This window comes from Arachis hypogaea, chromosome 16 (assembly GCF_003086295.3).
Source record: "Arachis hypogaea cultivar Tifrunner chromosome 16, arahy.Tifrunner.gnm2.J5K5, whole genome shotgun sequence".
NCBI classification, from domain to species: Eukaryota; Viridiplantae; Streptophyta; class Magnoliopsida; order Fabales; family Fabaceae; genus Arachis; species Arachis hypogaea.
Genome location: NC_092051.1, coordinates 145,909,924 through 145,928,376, shown reverse-complemented (window position 1 = coordinate 145,928,376; position 18,453 = coordinate 145,909,924). Strand labels below are relative to the sequence as shown.

The following is an 18,453-nucleotide window of genomic DNA, read 5'->3' as shown; positions in this document are numbered from 1 at the left end:
TCATTGGTCGAGGTTTGGGATTGTTGTGTCAGTGGAAGCTGAGCATGCTGTGTAACAGGAATTTCAGTCTGTTCATCTGGAGCAGCTACTGCTACTGCGGCTAGTGTCTGTATGGACTGAGTGTGATCTTTCTTTCCTGTTTCTGGACCAGGTGCAGGTTGTGGTTGTTGAACAGCTGCAAGCTGCAATTGCATCATTTTTGCTTTCTCCTGAGCATCGTCTTGCTTTTTCTTGCTGCAAGTTCTCTTGTTGTGGCCCACCTATCCACAGTACATGCATCGAATTGGAGCATACTTCCTTTTCATTTTTGTCTTCGTGCCAGTGGGTCCTTCATCCTTGTCCTTCCTTCTATTTGTTGTTGGTCTGCCTGGTTTAGGTTTGATAGGAGGTGGAACAGGTGCAGGAGAACCAGTTTTCTCCCATAGATCTTGTCCCTTGACAGGATTAACATTGAATTGGTATGTTCTTCTGTAAGCATCCATGCTCAACCATTCGTGGCAATACTCCTCAGGCCTCTTATCATTTTTTTCTTGAATGGCTAATATGGCGTGCATACAAGGCATCCCTATATATGTCACACAAAAAATGAAAGATGAAATCAGTTATGAATCATGGTATGCATATTAAAAATTAAAGTTCAGTTATGAACTCAACCTGTCAACTGCCAAAACCTGCAGGAGCAAGTATGCTTCCCCAAGTCTACCACCATATTAGTAGGCCATCCTTGAACTTCGTACACTTCCTCTTTCGCATCACCCGACCAGTAGGGAGCCCAGTTTCTGGATAACTTAATAAGAGATTCTAGCTTGCTTTGCTGAACTGGAGCAAGTTTTCCTTGATAACTCAGAAGCTTCAGTCTATTATCAGACATGCTTTTCATAATCATTCTTCGCACCTCCTCTGCCAGACTCAGAATAGGCTTACCTCTATCATGCTTCGTCTTTGCATTGAAAGATTCACAAGCGTTGTTGCAAATGTTGTCCACCTTTGACCCTTCACTGAAATGGGCTTTGGTCCAAGCTTCCTTCGGCCACTTGGATAAGTATTCCCAAGCTTTTTTATTAATCCTTTTAACTCTATTCATATTCCTCTCGAACTCAACCGGGGTCCTCAATCTTGCACACTCCCAGACCAAGTCCTTAAGTTCGACGCTGCCCCACTGTTTGGAGAAGTTCCTCCACAAATGCCACACACAAAATCTGTGTGGAACTGCTGGGACGAGTTCTTTGACAGCTGGTATTAACCCCTGCACAAACAGTCAAGCCCGACAAGATTTACAATCATTACAGTCCTCAAAGAAGCATCATTAAATAAAAAAAGTCCTTAAAAATTAAATCGTGATTCAAATTGGTCCTCACCTTTTGCATGTCTGATATGAAACACAAGTTCCTTGCCTCATATTCTCCCAGATCTGATAGCAGCAGCTCCAAGAACCATTTCCAGTTCTCCTTGTTCTCAACATCAACAATTGCATATGCAATCACAAAAATGTGATTGTTTGCATCCTGTCCAGATGCAGTGAGAAGCTGCCCTCCATGTAATGTTTTCAGGAATGCCCCATCTAGACCTATTAATGGCCTACAACCTGCCTTGAAACCCTTCTTACAAGCATCTAGACAGACATAAAATCCCTCAAATTGAGGCAGATTATCAGTTATGGGAATCACACCCACCTGAATTGTGGAACCTGGGTTGGCAGTGAGCAATTCATGTGCATAATCCCATATCAACCCGTATTGAGCAATCACATCCCCTTCAACTATCTTCCTAGATGCCTTAAGAGCTCGGGTAATGCATGAACTATTCAGCTTGACGTCGCACTTCCCAACAAACCACTCATACACCTCCCTATGCTTCATCTTAGGGTGCTTCCTAAGTTTTGGTTATAACTTATTCACAGTCCATTCCAATGTAGCAGCTCTATTTTTATGCTTTCTTGCGCAGGTGTGATTGTCAACTAGTGTTTTTATCTGCCAGGAACCATCACTGGGGTTGTGTCTACAATATACTACCCATGGACAGTCTTCACACTTACAAACTGCCCTGACTCTAACCTTGTCATTCTTACAGAACCTAATATTCCTACCCCATTGTATAGTGTAATCTCTAGTGGCAGCCATAAAATGTTGCTTGGATTTGAAAACCATACTTACCTCAAACTTCAGATCACCAAATTTGGCCTTGTCATTATAATGTGGATACACAGCCGGCCCTTCATCTTCAGAGTCTAACTCATGGGCAGAATCTTCTGACTTCCATTCATCTCCATCTGATGATTCTTCCCAATCAAATTCGTCATCTGACTCTGAAATTACATGAAAATACCATAAGATTTGTGTAGAATAAAAACATTAGTTGAATCAGATCTATTAAACAAGTAAATTCAATAACAAATACACGATTAATTATGCAATACCTCCATCAGAGCATTCATCAGATTCGATGTCCTCATAGCTGGAGTCATCAGTGTCAATAGCTTTATCCCTTGTTCTGTCAGTAGCAGGCCTATGCTTCTCTCTGTGATCTACTTTATTGGGCCTAGAACACTCTACGCCATCATCTCCACTATCACTGTCACTACTGTATATGGAATCTCCTACAACTTTTGGAGGCTTGTACAAACTGTCTTCAGCACTATCATATGAATCATGAGATTAAGTGTCATCTGCAACTGGAGTTGCCTTAACCTGCCTTCCAAATCTTGTACTGGTTGTGGCATTCACCTTCTTGCTGATCTTGGCGGCTGCTGTAGCCTTGCCACTCCATTTAGCAGCCTGGGGTTTAGTCCAAGGTTTGGGCTGTTGGACGGGCTTTTGCATGGGCTTGGTTTTGGGCTTTGTACTAGGCTTAGGTGTGGGCATACGTGTGGGTTGGGGGTTGGGCTGAGGAGTGGGCTGAGGTGTGGGCTGAGGAGTTGGCTCAGGTGTGGCTTTAGGTGTGGGCTTAGCTGTGGGCTGAGGAGTGGACTTAGGTGTGGGCTGAGGAGTAGGCTTATGTGTGGGCTGAGGAATGGCCTTAGGAGTGGGATGAGTTTTGGCTCTTTTTGGCTTAGGTGATTTTTTTGTTCTCTTACTGTAATCTTGGGACATTGAATCATTGTGGTCCTTGTTCAGTTTCTCTGCTTCTTCAGGTATGGTTGGGAAACAAAGTACTTCATCATCATCCTCGCTCATGTCGTCAACCACGTGTGGCTTAGACACTACATGCTCAAAATAGATGTTGATGAGGTGATGATTCCTCCTGCAATCCTTAACCAATTCCAACAGATCAGTGTCATTTTCTAGCCTCCTCAACCCATTATCCAGCAGCGTTCCAGGAACTTTCCACAAGCAGTTGTTCATCTCAGCATATCCCAGCTCCTTGTAGTATCCCTTCACAAAGAAAATGTCTAGAGTGTCTGAATCTACACCCATTAATACTTCAGTATTATCTGGTTCATAACACAGATAGCCTGATTCATCTGTTTGGAACTTCCCACCATGGTGAAATACAAAGGTCATTGGGGGACCTTCCATCTAAAACCAAAACAGCAACACACACAACTGATGCAAATTTTTTTCATGGAGAGGCAAAGCATATTCAACATCAACTCACAAAATGAATCTAACACACACACATGCAGCTACACAGAGCACAGACAACGTTCTCAAGAATCCAAAAACAGGGTCATATATCATGGATAATTACCAAAGCCCTAAGCCTGAACACAGTCTCCTAAACCCTAACATTGCAAACAGTAACAATGGATTTCCAACGATAATACAACCACAATGATCAGGAGATAAAACCACACTAACTCTCACAAAATAAGAAAAGAAAGCTAACCTACCTCTCACGCAAGGCGATGGACTGCCCTTTTCGGTTGACCAGCGTCGTCGCAAATCGGTCACCAACAACTCCAGCACACTGTCGTCCTCGGTCAAGCCTGGTCGTCGCCGTTCAATGCTTCGTCTTTCTGGAGGAAAAAACTAACACACAGGGATTGCAAGGGTTCTTTCTTTTCAGAAGAAGGATGCAACTAGAGAGGGAATACGAAACAAGGATGAAAACCAAGCGTTGTAACGGGGAGCACCTAAAACGACGCCGTTTAAGCCATCGCTGACGTGTCACACTAACGGCCAGGTCAGCATATGTTCATGCCGTTAACCATACATTTGACGGAAGGACTAACGCTACCAATTTTAAATTTTTCGGGGACAATTTTTATTATCTTTTTCTTACGGGGACTCCTTTGGAGATCGGGCTATCTTTCGGGGACCAATATGACTATTTACTCTGCATATTAATCCACTAATATTATTTTTTTTAAACTCCATTATTCATTAAGTATAACAGTAATTTTAGACAACCAAATATTTTATGGATTATACTACACATATAAGTATATTTTATTGTCATCACCAACAACACCAATATTTTATTAATGAATTATTTTTTCAATCAATTTGAATGGAATGCATTTGCTAAATTGAATTGAATTGAATAATAGACGCATGTGTTCTAAATCTGAATTGAATTGAATTGAATTGATAATCTCTAAATTGTAGCCAGAGGTATTTCGAATTTGATTTTATATAATGGATTATGTTTCATTCATTCAGTACTATAAAATTGTTTTACCATGAGTATGTGTTCGATTCATTATACATAAAGCTGTTTGAATTTGATTTTATATAACGGATTATATTTCGTTCATTCATGTACTATACAATTATTTCTCCATGAATACGTGTTCGATTCATTATGCAGAAACTGTTTAAATTTGATTTTAGTGGAATATATTTCATTTATTCAGTACTATACAATTGTTTCACCATGAGTACGTGTTTGGTTCATTATCCAGGAAGTTGTTTGAATTTGATTTTATGTAATGGATTATATTTCGTTCATTCAGTACTATACAATTATTTCACCATGAATACGTGTTCGGTTCAAAAAGCTATTTGAATTTGATTTTATATAATGGATTATGTTTCGTTCATTCAGTACTATACAATTGTTTCACCATGAGTACATGTTCAGTTCATTATGCATAAAGCTGCTTGAATTTGAATTTATATAATGGATAATGTTCCATTTATTTAGTACTATACAATTGTTTCACCATAATAACCTATTCGGTTCATTTCTGTTTTGCACAATTCAAAACTTATCCTCCTCAAACAAAAAATACAGCAGCAACAACAACAAAAGAATGACGACAAGGAGAAAACACGTGAAGAATAAGGAACGCGAGAAAGAAGGAGGAGAATGAGGAGGAGGAGCGCAAAGAAGAATGCGGAGAAGAAGACGCTTCATGCGTAAACGAACGTGAGGAGAAGAAGAAAAAGCGCGGAAAAAAGAGAAGAAGCGTGAGAAAAGAAGAAAGCTGAAAAAGCTCCTGACCTAAAATTACTTGGATGAACTTAGATGCCAAAATTGCTTGAACATGAAGAATATCTCATATTTTATATAACTAAGTCTAATAATATATATGTGTTTTTTTTTTCCTTCATTTTTTTCTTCTTTTTCGTCACTTTTTCTTCCATTTTTAATTAATTATTTCTCGTCCTTTATTTAAATAAAAGCTTTAATATATTTGCATATAATAATATTAATATGTAATTTAAAGTACACGTTAGTTAAATCTAAAACTAAGATAAAAAAATTAAGTAATAAAATAATTGATAATTCACTAAATAAAATTATAAAAATTAGACAAAAATGCAAAAAATGTATTCAATTAAACTAAAAAAAAATCTAAATTGAATAACAACTGAAATGTTTATTTGAATAAAAACGAAACCAACCTTAAATAACTAATAAAAACTCTAAAATGATAAGGGTGCTATGAAACATTTTATTTTTATAGGATTGAAATTTATCGATTGTATTTAACTATTTTAGCGTTCACCTTTTATATACTCCAAAGAACAATATTAAAATTATTAATTTAAAAAGATGACAAATTTAAATTTTAAGATATTTATTGTGCATTTATTTAAATAAAATATTTAAAATTTTTTGCAGATAATACTATTAAATGTGATCTAAAATATACGTTAGTTAAATATAAAACTAAGATAAAAAAAAATTAGGCAACGAGAATAATTGATAATTCACTAAATAAAACTATAGAAATTGGACAAAAATGCAAAAAATAATAAAATGTATTAAAATAAACCAAAAAATTTTAAACAAAACTTAATAATAATCGAATTGTTTATTTAAATAGAAATAAAACTTTAAATAACTAAGAATTCTAAAATAATATGGCTGTTGTGATAAAATTCCTTAAATTTATTAATTTATTAAATTTAAATTTAAAACTACAATGGATTGTTTTAAACTTTAAAAAAGTAAAAATTAAAAATTTGTATTTTTTATTATTTATTTTTCTTAGTGTTAAAAAATAAAGAACAACAAAATAAAATACAAAACTAATATATGAAGTAACTTAACAAAAATGTTTAATAATTTTATTAAGTAAAATTATAAAAATTTGAAAAAGAACAAAAGAAAATATCTTCAATTAAACTAAAATATAAACAAAACTTAATAACAAGTGAATTATTTATTAAAATAAAAAAATTTAGGGTGCGTTTAAGAAAAAAACTGAGACTGAAAAATTGAAATTAAAAGACAAAAATTAAAAAACTGAAACTTAATTAAATTTTAATATTATATTTAATATAAATATACAGGTCTTAATTATATTTTAATCTTTTATTTGGTTTGGTTCAAAAATCAAAATAAATGCAAAACAGAATTATTCCTACAGATTAAAAGAGAAAACAAAAATAAAAACCTCACCCAATCCTCAAGACAACCGTTTCTCCTTCCTCCTTTCTCAATCCCCAGTGTTCCCCGTCAGTTCACCCCATTTCGCCGGCGTCACTCTCTTGCTTGGCGTCGAGTTCGCCGTTGACGACGAAGCTTTGCCACCGTTTCTCCAGTGTTTCGCATACGGTTCTCTCTCTCTTCCTCTGTCTCTCTTTCACTTTCGATCTCTGTCTCTCTCTCTCTCTCACTTTCGATCTCTGTCTCTCTCTTGCTCTCTCTCACTTTCTTCTGTTGGTTGCAGGGGATACTAAATAAGAGCGAATTGGTTGCAATTGATGCTGGAAACAGGGGCTACCCTCCGAATAAGGTATGTAAGTTGATGATTACGATGTTTTTGACACCAAAATTCTGATGATTTGATGATGACACTGATCTGAGGTAGTTAACATCGTTGTTAAGTTTGCATAAGGTCACAAGTTGAAAAGTTGTTTTCCACAGTGAGTGCTTTTGAGTTTGTGGTGTTTGAAATTTAAGGGGAGAAAATGAAGGTTAGATGGTGAATTGGTGATTTAGTTTTGGAGCACATAACCTAGTCATGTGTTTACTGTTTTTCATTGTTTTTCAAGAACCAAAATTGCTTGCAGTTGATATTCTTATTGCTTGCAATTCTTTCACTCTGCCAGATATTTGCAATTATGTCACTGAGAGCTAAAAGAAGATAATTTTGTTTCATTACAATTTTGTTAGCTGAACTTGAATTTAATCAACTCAATTTAACTATTATGCTTTTGTATTCTTTTACTTGTGTTCTATTTAACTATGATGCTTTTGATTCTCTTTTGCTGATATCCTACAATCAAACTTCAAGCTGTTTTGGATTAGAATTGAAGTTCTCTAATTTGTATAAAGCATGTCTGCAGCATTCAATTTATTTGATATTACCTTTCATTAAAATTAAATGATGATATAGAATTTCACTTACAATGAGAATGTATATTTCTTCTTCAAGTCGAGGGCTTGTCAAGAGTATGCTGCGGAAAGATCCAGAGCTTAGGCAAGCGTATGTTTACTTGCTTGACTTCTTAACTGTTACATTTCATCTTTTAAACTATGTATTAACTGGTGAAAAGTTGAAAATCAAATCTACCCTTGCTGTTTGAATTTGTTTGACCGTTTGTTAATTCTGATTTCTGAGGCCAAACAAATAACAACAAGAAAACATAACTCTGTGGCCCCCACACCATGTACCATTCCCAATGTACCCTTTTAACGGCTACTTCTAAGTTCTAAGTTCATCGCAATATCTCATCACCCAAACCCACCGCTATATAAATGACCTCAGCACATTGCTAAAACCAGTTGGTTGTGTACCATTATATCACATCAATAATCAGTAAAAATCCTCAGCATATTTTGTTGTTGTTTTGAAACAATGGCTGGTTGTTTGAGAGCTTCCTCAGCTACTTGTATTTTGGTCCTTTTTGTTGTGTTTGGAATATCTTATGCTGCTAAGGATATCTTGGTTGGAGGCAAGGTTGATGCATGGAAGGTTCCATCTTCACCCTCTGATTCCCTCAACAAATGGGCTGAGAGGGCTAGGTTTCAAGTCGGAGACCGTCTTGGTAATTCTCTTCTTTTTTATTTCAAAATCTAAGTTTCTTTACAAGATTATTTGTGACCAATTATAGAAATTGGTGTATTATAAAATTTGATGATGAAAAAGTATGGTAAAGTTGAGAATGAGTAATCCATAAGTTTTTTCTTTATTCAGTGTGGAAATATGATGGTGGGAAAGACTCTGTGTTGGAAGTGAACAAAGAGGATTATGGGAATTGCAACACATCAAATCCAATTAAGAAGTTCAATGGCGGCAACACTAAGGTGGAGCTGGACCACCCTGGACCATTCTACTTCATAAGTGGAGCAAAGGGTAGCTGTGAGCAAGGTGAGAAGCTTCATGTGGTGGTCATTACTCCAAGGGGTGCACCTGCACCTTCACAGGCACATACACATGCACCTTCTCCTGCTCCTTCACCTTCTTCAGGATTTGAAGATGATCATACACCTGCCCCTGCTGTTGCTCCTTCAAGTGGTGGTGCCAATGCTTTGGAGTCCGGCAGTCTTATGACTCTTATTGGGGTTTTTGCCATGTGGGTTTTCTAATGTGAATCAATGAATGGTTGAATTATATCCAATACAGTAGTTTAATTGAAAATCTGTCACATTGATGTGATATTATTAGATTATTAGTTCTGTAGGGAAGGAATTGAAAGATTTAATTTTTTTCATATATTATTATCATGATTGCCTTTTCAAATATCCTATAAAATATATTGATTTTTACTAAATATTGCATATTGATCATTCTTCTATTCGAAGAAATTTCTTCAAACTTGATATAACTTCATAAAATGCAAAATATATGCTCACCAAATCATATTTTAATACATATGGAGTGTAATTACTAGTTGATGTAGAAGCCAAAGCCAAAAAAAAAAAAAATACTAAAATTCCAAAGGCCCAAGATTAACAACAAAGCAACAAGCATTTCAAATTAATTCATTAAAAATTAAGCCTTACAAGTTGAAGAACCTTAAAATAACTTCTGGAAAAGTTACTAGAAAAGAACATAACATGAACATATAAACATGGATGATATAGGAAACCAGTGAGATCAACACTATACAAGCAGTTGACTGCAAAACATGCCATAAATCTACCCTGCTTATCAGTTGAAATAAACGTCTCCAGCACTGCGAAAGTCATCCAAAAAGTATGGGAAAGCAGCAAGGATGACACAAAATTCTCTCTCTTGAAGGCAGCTCCATTTTATTCAGTTATACTGCAAAACGAAATCAAAGTGTAAAAAGCATATGGAAAAATTCAAAGATGAAATAAGAATTTAATTTTCTCATAAATCTTCAATTATTACAGTAAGCCAGTTGCAGAACTATGGGTGGGTTTGGTAAAGTTTAGCAGAGAAGTGTTGAAGTGTTTGTAGTTTTTAAAAACATACACACTTCACTTTGTGCTCGACAAATCAAAATGATAATGTATTTATGCTTTTAGCTTTTGAAAACTCCTATATAAAGATACTTTACAAAACTAACTGGTGTTTTTTAAATTAAAAGATAATATAACCTTGTATATTAACAAGTGTTCAGATTTATTCTTTTGTTATTATATTTATATTTATGTCTATTACAGTCATTCTAAACTTTACAAAACAAATTTTACTAAAACACAATTGTTGTAGTTTGTACTTATTTTTAAAGGCTCTTTTATTTGATTTAGCAAATATAACTGCTACAAAAGCCATTACTTTTGAAAAACAGAAGGTTTACCAAACCACCCTAAGTGAAATTTTTTGAGAACATAAGAATTTAACATCACAAATAAATGAATAATTGCACATTGTATAATCAAACCTTAACACCAAGCATACACTAAACTTTCAAAGATAATAAGTTAGAAATATGATAAAGTACACCAACCTCCCTTGAATTTTAGGTAAAATTACACATAGCACCCCATGAATTATATGTTGACAATGACAAACCCAGATCTGGTGAGAGGTCAGTGTCCATTTAGAAAAATATAAAGTTACCAGATGTCAGATAAACTTAAATCTTAGAAGAGTTCTGTAAATACTTTTAGAAATAAAGAGGTATGTGTGTAATGTCCCTTATCATCAGAGGCTCAGAGGAGGTTAATGTAATTTTACCAATCACACCAAATCAACAAAGCTTAAACATTTATACATGTTATAAAGTTAGCAAGGCTAGAGTTGTCTATTGCGGGCTAGAGCAATTCTCTAACTAGAAACTTCTCCAGAATCCGCAAACTTCAGTTCTGAGTCGAGATTCTTCAATTTGAGCATAAGATGAATCTTAGTTCTGGAAATGAGCAAGTCAACTGGATTGACTTGGAATCAAAGAAAGCAGTTACAAATCCTTAACTTTTTTCAGTTATAAATTCAAATATTTTGTTTGTCACAGTTATGGTTATATCAGATTCAGTATATGAACAAATGAAGTTTTGATTAACTCTTCAGTAAAGTATTCTTGGACAAATCTTGGACATGAGCTACTAAATAATGATAGTAGTAAAAAATGTTTTCAGACCAGAATAAAGTCTTAATACCCTACAGGATCATCATGCAGTTATTGTACCAAAAGACAGTTTTGGAAGACATCATCAAATTCGTAAAGTAACTTACAATACCAAATGAAACTCTTACCCAGATTCTGAAAAATAAGGGAGGCACAACGGCACAAGCAGCTCAAAATGATCATCACTCGTCATCATCTGAAATGTCAATGACTATTGGTTCCTCAGTTTTTCCATTGTTATGACCAAAAACCTCAAGTGGTTCTTTCTTCACGTGCACCTCAGCATCAACTTGAACAGGGTGTTCTTCAGAAGATGGATGCTTTCTCTTCTGACCAGCCTGCTCCTGATAGTTGCTCATCATTGGTACCTCCCCAATGCTCATGTTAGCCATTTCTTTTCTTTGTACTGCATAAAATAACCGTATTCAAAATGAAATACATCCAACCATTTGAGTAATACTCTATTCAGTTCTAGTAATTGTAAGCTTGTGTCATCAAACCCCAACTTAAGCAAATTCATTTTGAAGTATTCAATATTTTACTTTGTATTCAATTTGCCCCAAATTAAATAATTAATCCCAGTGGGGTTAATTTTCTAAAAAAAAGTAGCGATAAAATAACTCATTTTTGTGTATTCACTTGCAACTCAACATGTTATCATCATAGCATAAAATGTGGCTCCCACTACTCACTTCAGATTCATTACCTCACCACATCGGATCATAGGATGGACTGTGATGAGTGTGATCCCCATTTTAACTGGTCATCACACTGTATCATCCTATGATGATGAAGTGATGAGTCCCAAGTACATAAAAAATGCATGGCACAAATATGTCTCTTCTCTATAGTTGGGGACTATTATCCTAGAGGCTTACACTTTCATGCATTAAAGTTCAGAGTTATATAACTTACAATTACTTACCTGAAGTGAGGTCACGTAAGGAGTGGTCAACAGAAGGCTGCTCATCCAAGAAAGAAGAAGGCGGTGGTAGAGCTTCGCAAACAAAAACCCAAATCGACTAATATTAATTCTAAGATCAGATAACTGAAACTTGAACTCAAGAAAGAATTAAATTGTAGAGTACCTTGACCTACATCCCCAAAGGGTTCCAGTTTGCGTTGGTAAACTTTTAACCTGTCCTGTGAGAGTCGGAGACAAAAGCAACAACATTAACGATTAACTAACATACTTTGGGCGTGGAAACTTACAAGGAAGTGTTAAGCGAGAAATGGAACTTACAAGTTCAGATTTGAGGGGATGATAATCTGGATTAGTCCCTTTGCATCTCAACTTCACTACACAGAAACAAAACAACAAAAAGCCCTAAGCATGTGTGTGAATTGGGAATTTGGAAGAAGAAATGAAGAAAAAGACGAAAGTACATGAGAAAAGGGTGGAAGTGATGTTGGCAAGGGTTAAGAGAGAGTGAGCGCGTTGAAGAGGAGGCATTTTAGAGAGGATGAAAGGGTTTGAGAGAGAAAGAATATTCGGCAGCTCTGCTTCCAGATTCTCCAGGCTGGCTACCGTGCGCCTCAGTGCTTCGCTCATCTCTTTCGGTACGCCCTCACCCACACTTTCGCTTCCCCTCGCCATTTTCTGTCTCTCTCTTTCGGTTTTAGTCTCAGGGGAAGTAGAGATGTTGGTGACTCATAAGTCATAAGGGGCTAATTTTTTTTTATATTGGCTAAATATAGGTGTAATACGTTGTTACGGGAAAATTAGGTGTTTTTTTTTTATATGGTGTTTTATTTAAATCGGACGGTCCGATTTGTTTGATAAAAAAATAAACCACAAATCGGAGGGTCCGATTTGCTTGAAGAATAAAATAAACACGAAATCGGAGGGTCCGATTTGTATTTTTTATTTTTTTTAATTTGTTGAAATGGAAATCGGACGGTCCAATTTTAACATTAAATTTTTTTTATTTTTGAAATTACAAATCGGACCGTCCGTATTGTAATTTTAACTTTTTTTTTTTTTCAAACTGAAAACGGAGGGTCCGTTTTCTGCTAACACCATATATATGTAAAATATCTCTCTTCTCCACATTATTGTATTACTACATCCTCTTCTCCATATAAAAAATCAAAAGGTGGTCATAAGGAGAGAAGCACAACATTCAAGGGGAACATGGCAACATGCTTTTTCACTATTTGATTAGTGAAAATTCAGTTAACATGAGTAAATTATTTAATAATTTTTAATTATTAATTTTATATAAAATTAATCGTACTTAAATTTTTATTCTATTTTATAGTTTCGTTCATCTAATAAATAAGAGTAAATTATATTTTTTAAATAAATAATTAAATAAGTCTTAAGAAAAAAAGAAAATTTTATTTTTATTTATGATAGAATTTAAATTTATCGATTGTATTTAACTACTCTAGCGTTCACTTCTCAATTTTCATATACTCTAAATAACAATATTAAAATTACTAATTTAAAAAAGATGACAAATTTAAATTTTAATATATTTATTGTGCATTTATTTAAATGAAAAATTTTAAAAATTTTGCAGATAATAATATTAATATATGATCTAAAATATACTTGTTAAATATAAAACTAAGATAAGAAACTAGACGATAAGAATAATTAATAATTCACTAAATAAAACTATAGAAATTGGACAAAAATAAAAAAATAATAAAATATATTCAATTCAACCAAAAAATCTAAACAAAATTTAATAATAATTGAATTGTTTATTCAAATAAAAATAAAACCTTAAATAACTAAAAATTTTAAAATAATATGAATGTTGTGATAAAATTCCTTAAATGTATTTATTCATTAAATTTAAATTTAAAACTACAATGAATTGTTTCAAATTCTAAAAATTAAAAATTTGTATATTTTTCTATTATTTATTTTTATTAGTGCTAAAAAATAAACATAACAAAATAAAATATAAAATTACGATATGAAATTGCTTAACAAAAAATATTTGAAAATTTTACTAAATAAAATTATAAAAATTCGAAAAAAAAAATGTATTTAATTAAACTAAAATCTAAACAAAACATAATAACAAATGAATTATTTATTAAAATAGAAAAAAATCTTAGGGTGCGTTTAATAAAAAAGACTGACACTGAGAAATTAAGATAACAAAAATTTAGAAACAGAAACGTAATTAAGTCTTAAATACTGTATTTGGCGTGTGATGTACAAGCCAAAGACTGAGCAGAAATCATACGGTTCGCTTTCTCTTCCTCTGTCTCTCTTTCACTTTCGATCTCTGTCTCTTTCTCTTGGCTCTCTCTCACTTTCTTCTGTTGGTTGCAGGAGATACTAAATAAGAGCAAATTGGTTGCAATTGATGCTGGAAACAGGGGCTACCTACCCTCCGAATAAGGTATGTAAGTTGATGATTACGATGTTTTTGACACCAAAATTCTGATGATTTGATGATGACACTGATCTGAGGTAGTTAACATCGTTGTTAAGTTTGCATAAGGTCACAAGTTGAAAAGTTGTTTTCCTGAGTTTGTGGTGTTTGAAATTTAAGGGGAGAAAATGAAGGTTAGATGGTGAATTGGTGATTGAGTTTTGGAGCACATAACCTAGTCATGTGTTTGCTGTTTTTCATTGTTTTTCAAGCACCAAAATTGCCAGATATTTGCAATTATGTCACTGAGAGCTAAAAAAAAGATAATTTTGTTTCATTACAATTTTGTTAGCTGAACTTGAATTTAATCAACTCAATTTAACTATTATGCTTTTGTATTCTTTTACTTGTGTTCTATTTAACTATGATGCTTTTGATTCTCTTTTGCTGATATCCTACAATCAAACTTCAAGCTGTTTTGGATTAGAATTGAAGTTCTCTTAATTTGTATAAAGCATGTCTGCAGCATTCAATTTATTTGATATTACCTTTCATTAAAATTAAATGATGATATAGAATTTCACTTACTTGCTTGACTTCTTAACTGTTACTTTTCATCTTTTAAACTATGTATTAACTGGTGAAAAGTTGAAAATCAAAATCTACCATTGCTGTTTGAATTTGCTACTAGTTCATTGATAGGTTCAATTTATTTCCTCTCTTTTGCTGAACAGATCTGCTACATATACTATCATCTACTCCGAGACATCCAAACCTCACTGAGCACACCAGTGAGAAAGCCAAGGAAGCTAAAGATATACAAGTGAGAAAGCTAGTGGATACAGAACAGAAACTCTTGGAAGCAAAAGGAAATGCAGATCAAGTTATAGTGTTGTGTTTTAAATTGTAGTAGGAGCATTTGTTTGTATTTGTGAATGTTATAAAAGCAAAGTATATGAATGAATTAGATTGGCTGGTTTGTTGACATTGAATTCTTGAAATTAGATTGGCTGTTTTGGAAGATTCTTCTCTTCTTTACCTAGTTACAAACAAAACAAATGCAAATGCAAATTCTTCTCTTCTTGACAATGTATATCTTGATCTTCTTCCGTTTCCCTTAGTTGAAGAACTTCTACAACGGTAAACCAACTGGCTCAAAGATAAATACTAGTAGTAGCAAATAGCAACACCGAATCTCAATCTTGTTCTTGTAAATAACCTAACTCTTTCATAAATCACATTTATAATTAAAGCTAGTATCACAGAAAGTGAAGTTGGCTATAACATTGTAGTGTCCAATCATAAATCATATTCACGTCTAACCATATATATCCATCATAACTCCTCTCCCCATTACTAGAAACAAAACCCAACTTTCATAAATAAATGACTTAACTCACCATGTTAATGTCTCTCAGGTGCAATTCCAGAGCCTCTGAACATTCATGGTGGTTTTTGAACAAACAAGCTACTAGTAATATTGCATCATATATAGATAATGTCATACATTTTTTAAAATAGCATCAAACAAATTAAGATATAAAAATTTATATTTTTTTTAGTTATTGATTCTTGTTAATACTGAAAAGTAAACAACAAATTAAGATATGAAATTGCGTGAGAAGAACATTTAATAATTTCATTAAGTAAAACTATTAAAATTTGAAGAAGAACAGAAAAAAATGTATTCGACTAAACCAAATTCTAAACAAAAACTGAATAACAAGTGAATTATTTACTAAAATAGACAAAAAAAAAAACTTAAAAAAACAATAAGATCTAAATCACTTTTGGTTCCTAATTAAAATCGAAACTGTCTTAATCAACACGAGTTATCCACCTTGGCATTAGCTTCTTCGCTTGCGGACTTGACAAATTTCTTCCAAAAAGAATGGTTTTGCCACACAACAGACATCTCTTCAATGGGAACTCCTTTAGTCTCGGGAAGAAACTTATGAATAAAACCGCTCATGACCAAAACAAAGAAAGCAAAGAAGATGAAGAGGCCAAATTTCATGTGGCAGAGCATGGAGGTGAATACTTGAGCAATTGCAAACGTGAAAATCATATTGACGGACACATTAATACTCTGAGCTGCAGATCTGACTTCAAGGGGAAATATCTCGCTAGGAACCAACCATCCAAGAGGACCCCATGACCATGCAAATCCCATGACATAGATGCATATAAATCCCACCACAAGGAACGCATACCATTTTGGCAAGATTCCGGGGTTTCCATCCACTCCAAATTTACTTGCTATCGCGGCGGTTATCACAATCTGACAGATAAACATCTGAGCACCGCCTTCGAGAAAGAGCTTGCGCCTTCCAACTTTGTCAACGGTAAAGATTGAAACAAAGGTAGCAAGCGCATTAAAGCCACCGGTGATCATGGAAGACATAAGAGAAGCGTTGCTGCCAAAACCAATGGTTCTGAACAAAACAGGAGCATAGAAAGTAATGACGTTCATGCCAGTGAGTTGCTGGAAGAAAGGAATGGCTATGGCCATCACGAGCTGAGGCCTATAATGCCTCTTCAACAGAGTGGCCCATGGGTGTTTCACTGCCATGGACGATTGACTAGCCTCAACGAGGTCCTTGAACTCTTCGTCCACGTCACTGGTTCCTCTAATCTTGATCAGCTCTTGCTTGGCTTTCTCATCTTTGCCACGCTCGATCAAGGAGCTCGGCGAGTCGGGGAGAAAGATTGCGCCGATGATGATCATGACGGCGGGGACAGCCGCGAAACCCAAGCTGTAGCGCCAGCCTTCACCGTTCTTCATCTTGGCGAAGAAATAGTTGAGGACATTGGCCACAAAGATTCCAATGGTGATGGCCAATTGGAACATCATGTTAAGGGCTCCTCTGTATTTGTAAGGAGCAACCTCCGACACATAGATTGGAACAGACTGATTGGCACATCCAATTCCGAAGCCAAGCAACATGCGACCAACAATGAGCATCCACACTTTCTGAGCAAAGGCATTGAAACCAGCACCCACGAGGAACAGAATACCGCCGGATAACATGGTAAGACGCCTTCCAAAGATTCGAGTGATGGAAGACGCACAGAGTGATGCCACCAGAGCAGCCAGATACAGGGAGGATGTAAATAGTGTCAAAACCTGGCTATCAAACCTGCAATACTGATTGTCAGATGGCTTCATGTTCATCTCCTTTGCATACACGTCTGGGAAAAATTTCTTCAGAAAAGGATCCATCGATGTAACTCCACCTGAGATGCCAAGATCATATCCAAAAATTAGTCCTCCGAATGCAGCAACCATGCACGTCACAAAAACCCGGAAAGTGAGTTTTCCCGGATATTGCTTCCCATTGCCGGACCCCTTTCCAATGACTCCACCCGCCATTGTTATATTTGATCGGTTAATGGAATTGCTAACAAGGGAGAAGAGAAAAATAATCACTGATGATGAGGGAGAGATATGACTAAGAGAAGAGAAGGGAAGAGAAAAGAAAGGACTAGTGTTTGGTTTGTAGTTGAGTTGAGATCTGAGGAGAGAACAAACACTACGATATTTATAGATGGATTCATGATTTTTCCGCCGAATTATTATCTTTTTTTTTTCTTTTATTATATTATCTATCTTCTATCTTTTGTTTAAAATGATACTAATTATATATCATCAGTGAATTGAGATCACATCAGAGAAAGAACACAGAGTACAATATTTATATATCTTCTTATACTATTTTAAATATTAAATCAATAAGCAGTTTAAATAAATCTTTCTTTTAACATTTTAAAATAATATTTAAATAAAATTTATCTATATCTATATATACATAAATAGTATTAAATTAAATTTAAACTGCAAAGACTATCTATTTTTATATTTTTGAAATTATTTTAAATATTAAATCAATAGACAATTTAAAATAAATCTTATCTTTAAGCATTTTAAAATAAAATTTATCTATATCTATATCTATATATATAGATAGATAATATTAAATTAAATTTAAATAAAACAAGAAAACAAAAGTCAGGTTATCTAATAATAAATCAAAATTTAATTTTAAAAATAACATAAAAGATTGTTAAACGTGGTTTATCTTCTAAAAAAATTCTAGAACACTATTATATATAGAGGTCAATATCAAACTAATCCACTAATAATTTATTGATGAAAGATAATACTAATTAAGAAGTTAAGTGAAAGAAAAAAAAATAAATTTTTAAATTGGCTAGGAAGAATGAAAATGCATTATCATCCA

General features: G+C 34.2%; 4 protein-coding genes and 1 long non-coding RNA gene across 7 annotated transcripts; 2 read left to right on the top strand and 3 right to left on the bottom strand.

Moving 5' to 3' along the window:
- Window positions 1-260: 260 nt before the first annotated feature.
- Window positions 261-1,859, bottom strand: LOC112805940 (uncharacterized). The gene is made up of 3 exons (XM_025848256.1): window positions 1,359-1,859; window positions 655-1,246; window positions 261-565 (listed from the first exon to the last, which is right to left on the bottom strand). Exons 1-3 carry the CDS (start codon window positions 1,857-1,859, stop codon window positions 261-263), a joined length of 1,398 nt encoding a protein of 465 aa, XP_025704041.1.
- A 4,878-nt stretch (window positions 1,860-6,737) lies between these two features.
- On the top strand, window positions 6,738-9,110 carry LOC112697573 (early nodulin-like protein 13). 2 transcript variants are annotated; one of them, XM_025750805.3, is made up of 4 exons: window positions 6,738-6,948; window positions 7,064-7,129; window positions 7,772-8,384; window positions 8,534-9,110. In XM_025750805.3, the coding sequence occupies exons 3-4, from the start codon at window positions 8,195-8,197 to the stop codon at window positions 8,923-8,925; spliced, it is 582 nt and encodes a 193-aa protein (XP_025606590.1). In that variant the 5' UTR covers window positions 6,738-6,948; window positions 7,064-7,129; window positions 7,772-8,194; the 3' UTR covers window positions 8,926-9,110. The 2 variants fall into 2 exon arrangements, with proteins under 2 accessions (XP_025606590.1, XP_072075439.1); XM_072219338.1 differs by having other exon boundaries at window positions 6,740-6,948; window positions 7,064-8,384.
- Window positions 9,111-9,288: 178 nt separating this feature from the next.
- On the bottom strand, window positions 9,289-12,541 carry LOC112697572 (uncharacterized). Of its 2 annotated transcripts, none has more exons than XM_072219337.1 (6): window positions 12,261-12,541; window positions 12,118-12,173; window positions 11,963-12,017; window positions 11,800-11,871; window positions 10,524-11,280; window positions 9,289-9,604 (listed from the first exon to the last, which is right to left on the bottom strand). In XM_072219337.1, exons 1-5 carry the CDS (start codon window positions 12,469-12,471, stop codon window positions 11,057-11,059), a joined length of 618 nt encoding a protein of 205 aa, XP_072075438.1. In that variant the 5' UTR covers window positions 12,472-12,541; the 3' UTR covers window positions 9,289-9,604; window positions 10,524-11,056. The 2 variants fall into 2 exon arrangements, with proteins under 2 accessions (XP_072075438.1, XP_025606589.1); XM_025750804.3 differs by having other exon boundaries at window positions 11,003-11,280.
- A 1,458-nt stretch (window positions 12,542-13,999) lies between these two features.
- LOC112697575 (uncharacterized) lies at window positions 14,000-15,233 on the top strand. The gene is made up of 3 exons (XR_003151263.2): window positions 14,000-14,081; window positions 14,170-14,239; window positions 14,947-15,233. It is a non-coding gene; the product is annotated as an uncharacterized lncRNA (long non-coding RNA).
- A 597-nt stretch (window positions 15,234-15,830) lies between these two features.
- Window positions 15,831-17,953, bottom strand: LOC112697571 (sugar carrier protein C-like). The gene has a single exon (XM_025750803.3). It carries the CDS (start codon window positions 17,583-17,585, stop codon window positions 16,035-16,037), a length of 1,551 nt encoding a protein of 516 aa, XP_025606588.1. The 5' UTR covers window positions 17,586-17,953; the 3' UTR covers window positions 15,831-16,034.
- Between the last annotated feature and the right edge of the window lie 500 nt (window positions 17,954-18,453).

Excerpts from the sequence above, each read along its gene's own strand:
- LOC112697571 (XM_025750803.3), bottom strand. The coding sequence starts at position 17,585 with ATGGCGGGTGGAGTCATTGGAAAGGGGTCCGGCAATGGGAAGCAATAT.
- LOC112697572 (XM_072219337.1), bottom strand. The coding sequence starts at position 12,471 with ATGGCGAGGGGAAGCGAAAGTGTGGGTGAGGGCGTACCGAAAGAGATG. Across the intron at positions 12,174-12,260 it reads CACTTCCACCCTTTTCTCAT|TGAAGTTGAGATGCAAAGGG; the intron begins GTACTTTCGTCT and ends GTTTCTGTGTAG. Across the intron at positions 11,872-11,962 it reads CTTTGGGGATGTAGGTCAAG|CTCTACCACCGCCTTCTTCT; the intron begins GTACTCTACAAT and ends TTGTTTGCGAAG.
- LOC112805940 (XM_025848256.1), bottom strand. The coding sequence starts at position 1,859 with ATGAAGCATAGGGAGGTGTATGAGTGGTTTGTTGGGAAGTGCGACGTC. Across the intron at positions 1,247-1,358 it reads TCATATCAGACATGCAAAAG|GGGTTAATACCAGCTGTCAA; the intron begins GTGAGGACCAAT and ends CTGTTTGTGCAG. Across the intron at positions 566-654 it reads CAGGTTTTGGCAGTTGACAG|GGATGCCTTGTATGCACGCC; the intron begins GTTGAGTTCATA and ends TGACATATATAG.
- LOC112697573 (XM_025750805.3), top strand. The coding sequence starts at position 8,195 with ATGGCTGGTTGTTTGAGAGCTTCCTCAGCTACTTGTATTTTGGTCCTT. Across the intron at positions 8,385-8,533 it reads TCAAGTCGGAGACCGTCTTG|TGTGGAAATATGATGGTGGG; the intron begins GTAATTCTCTTC and ends TTCTTTATTCAG.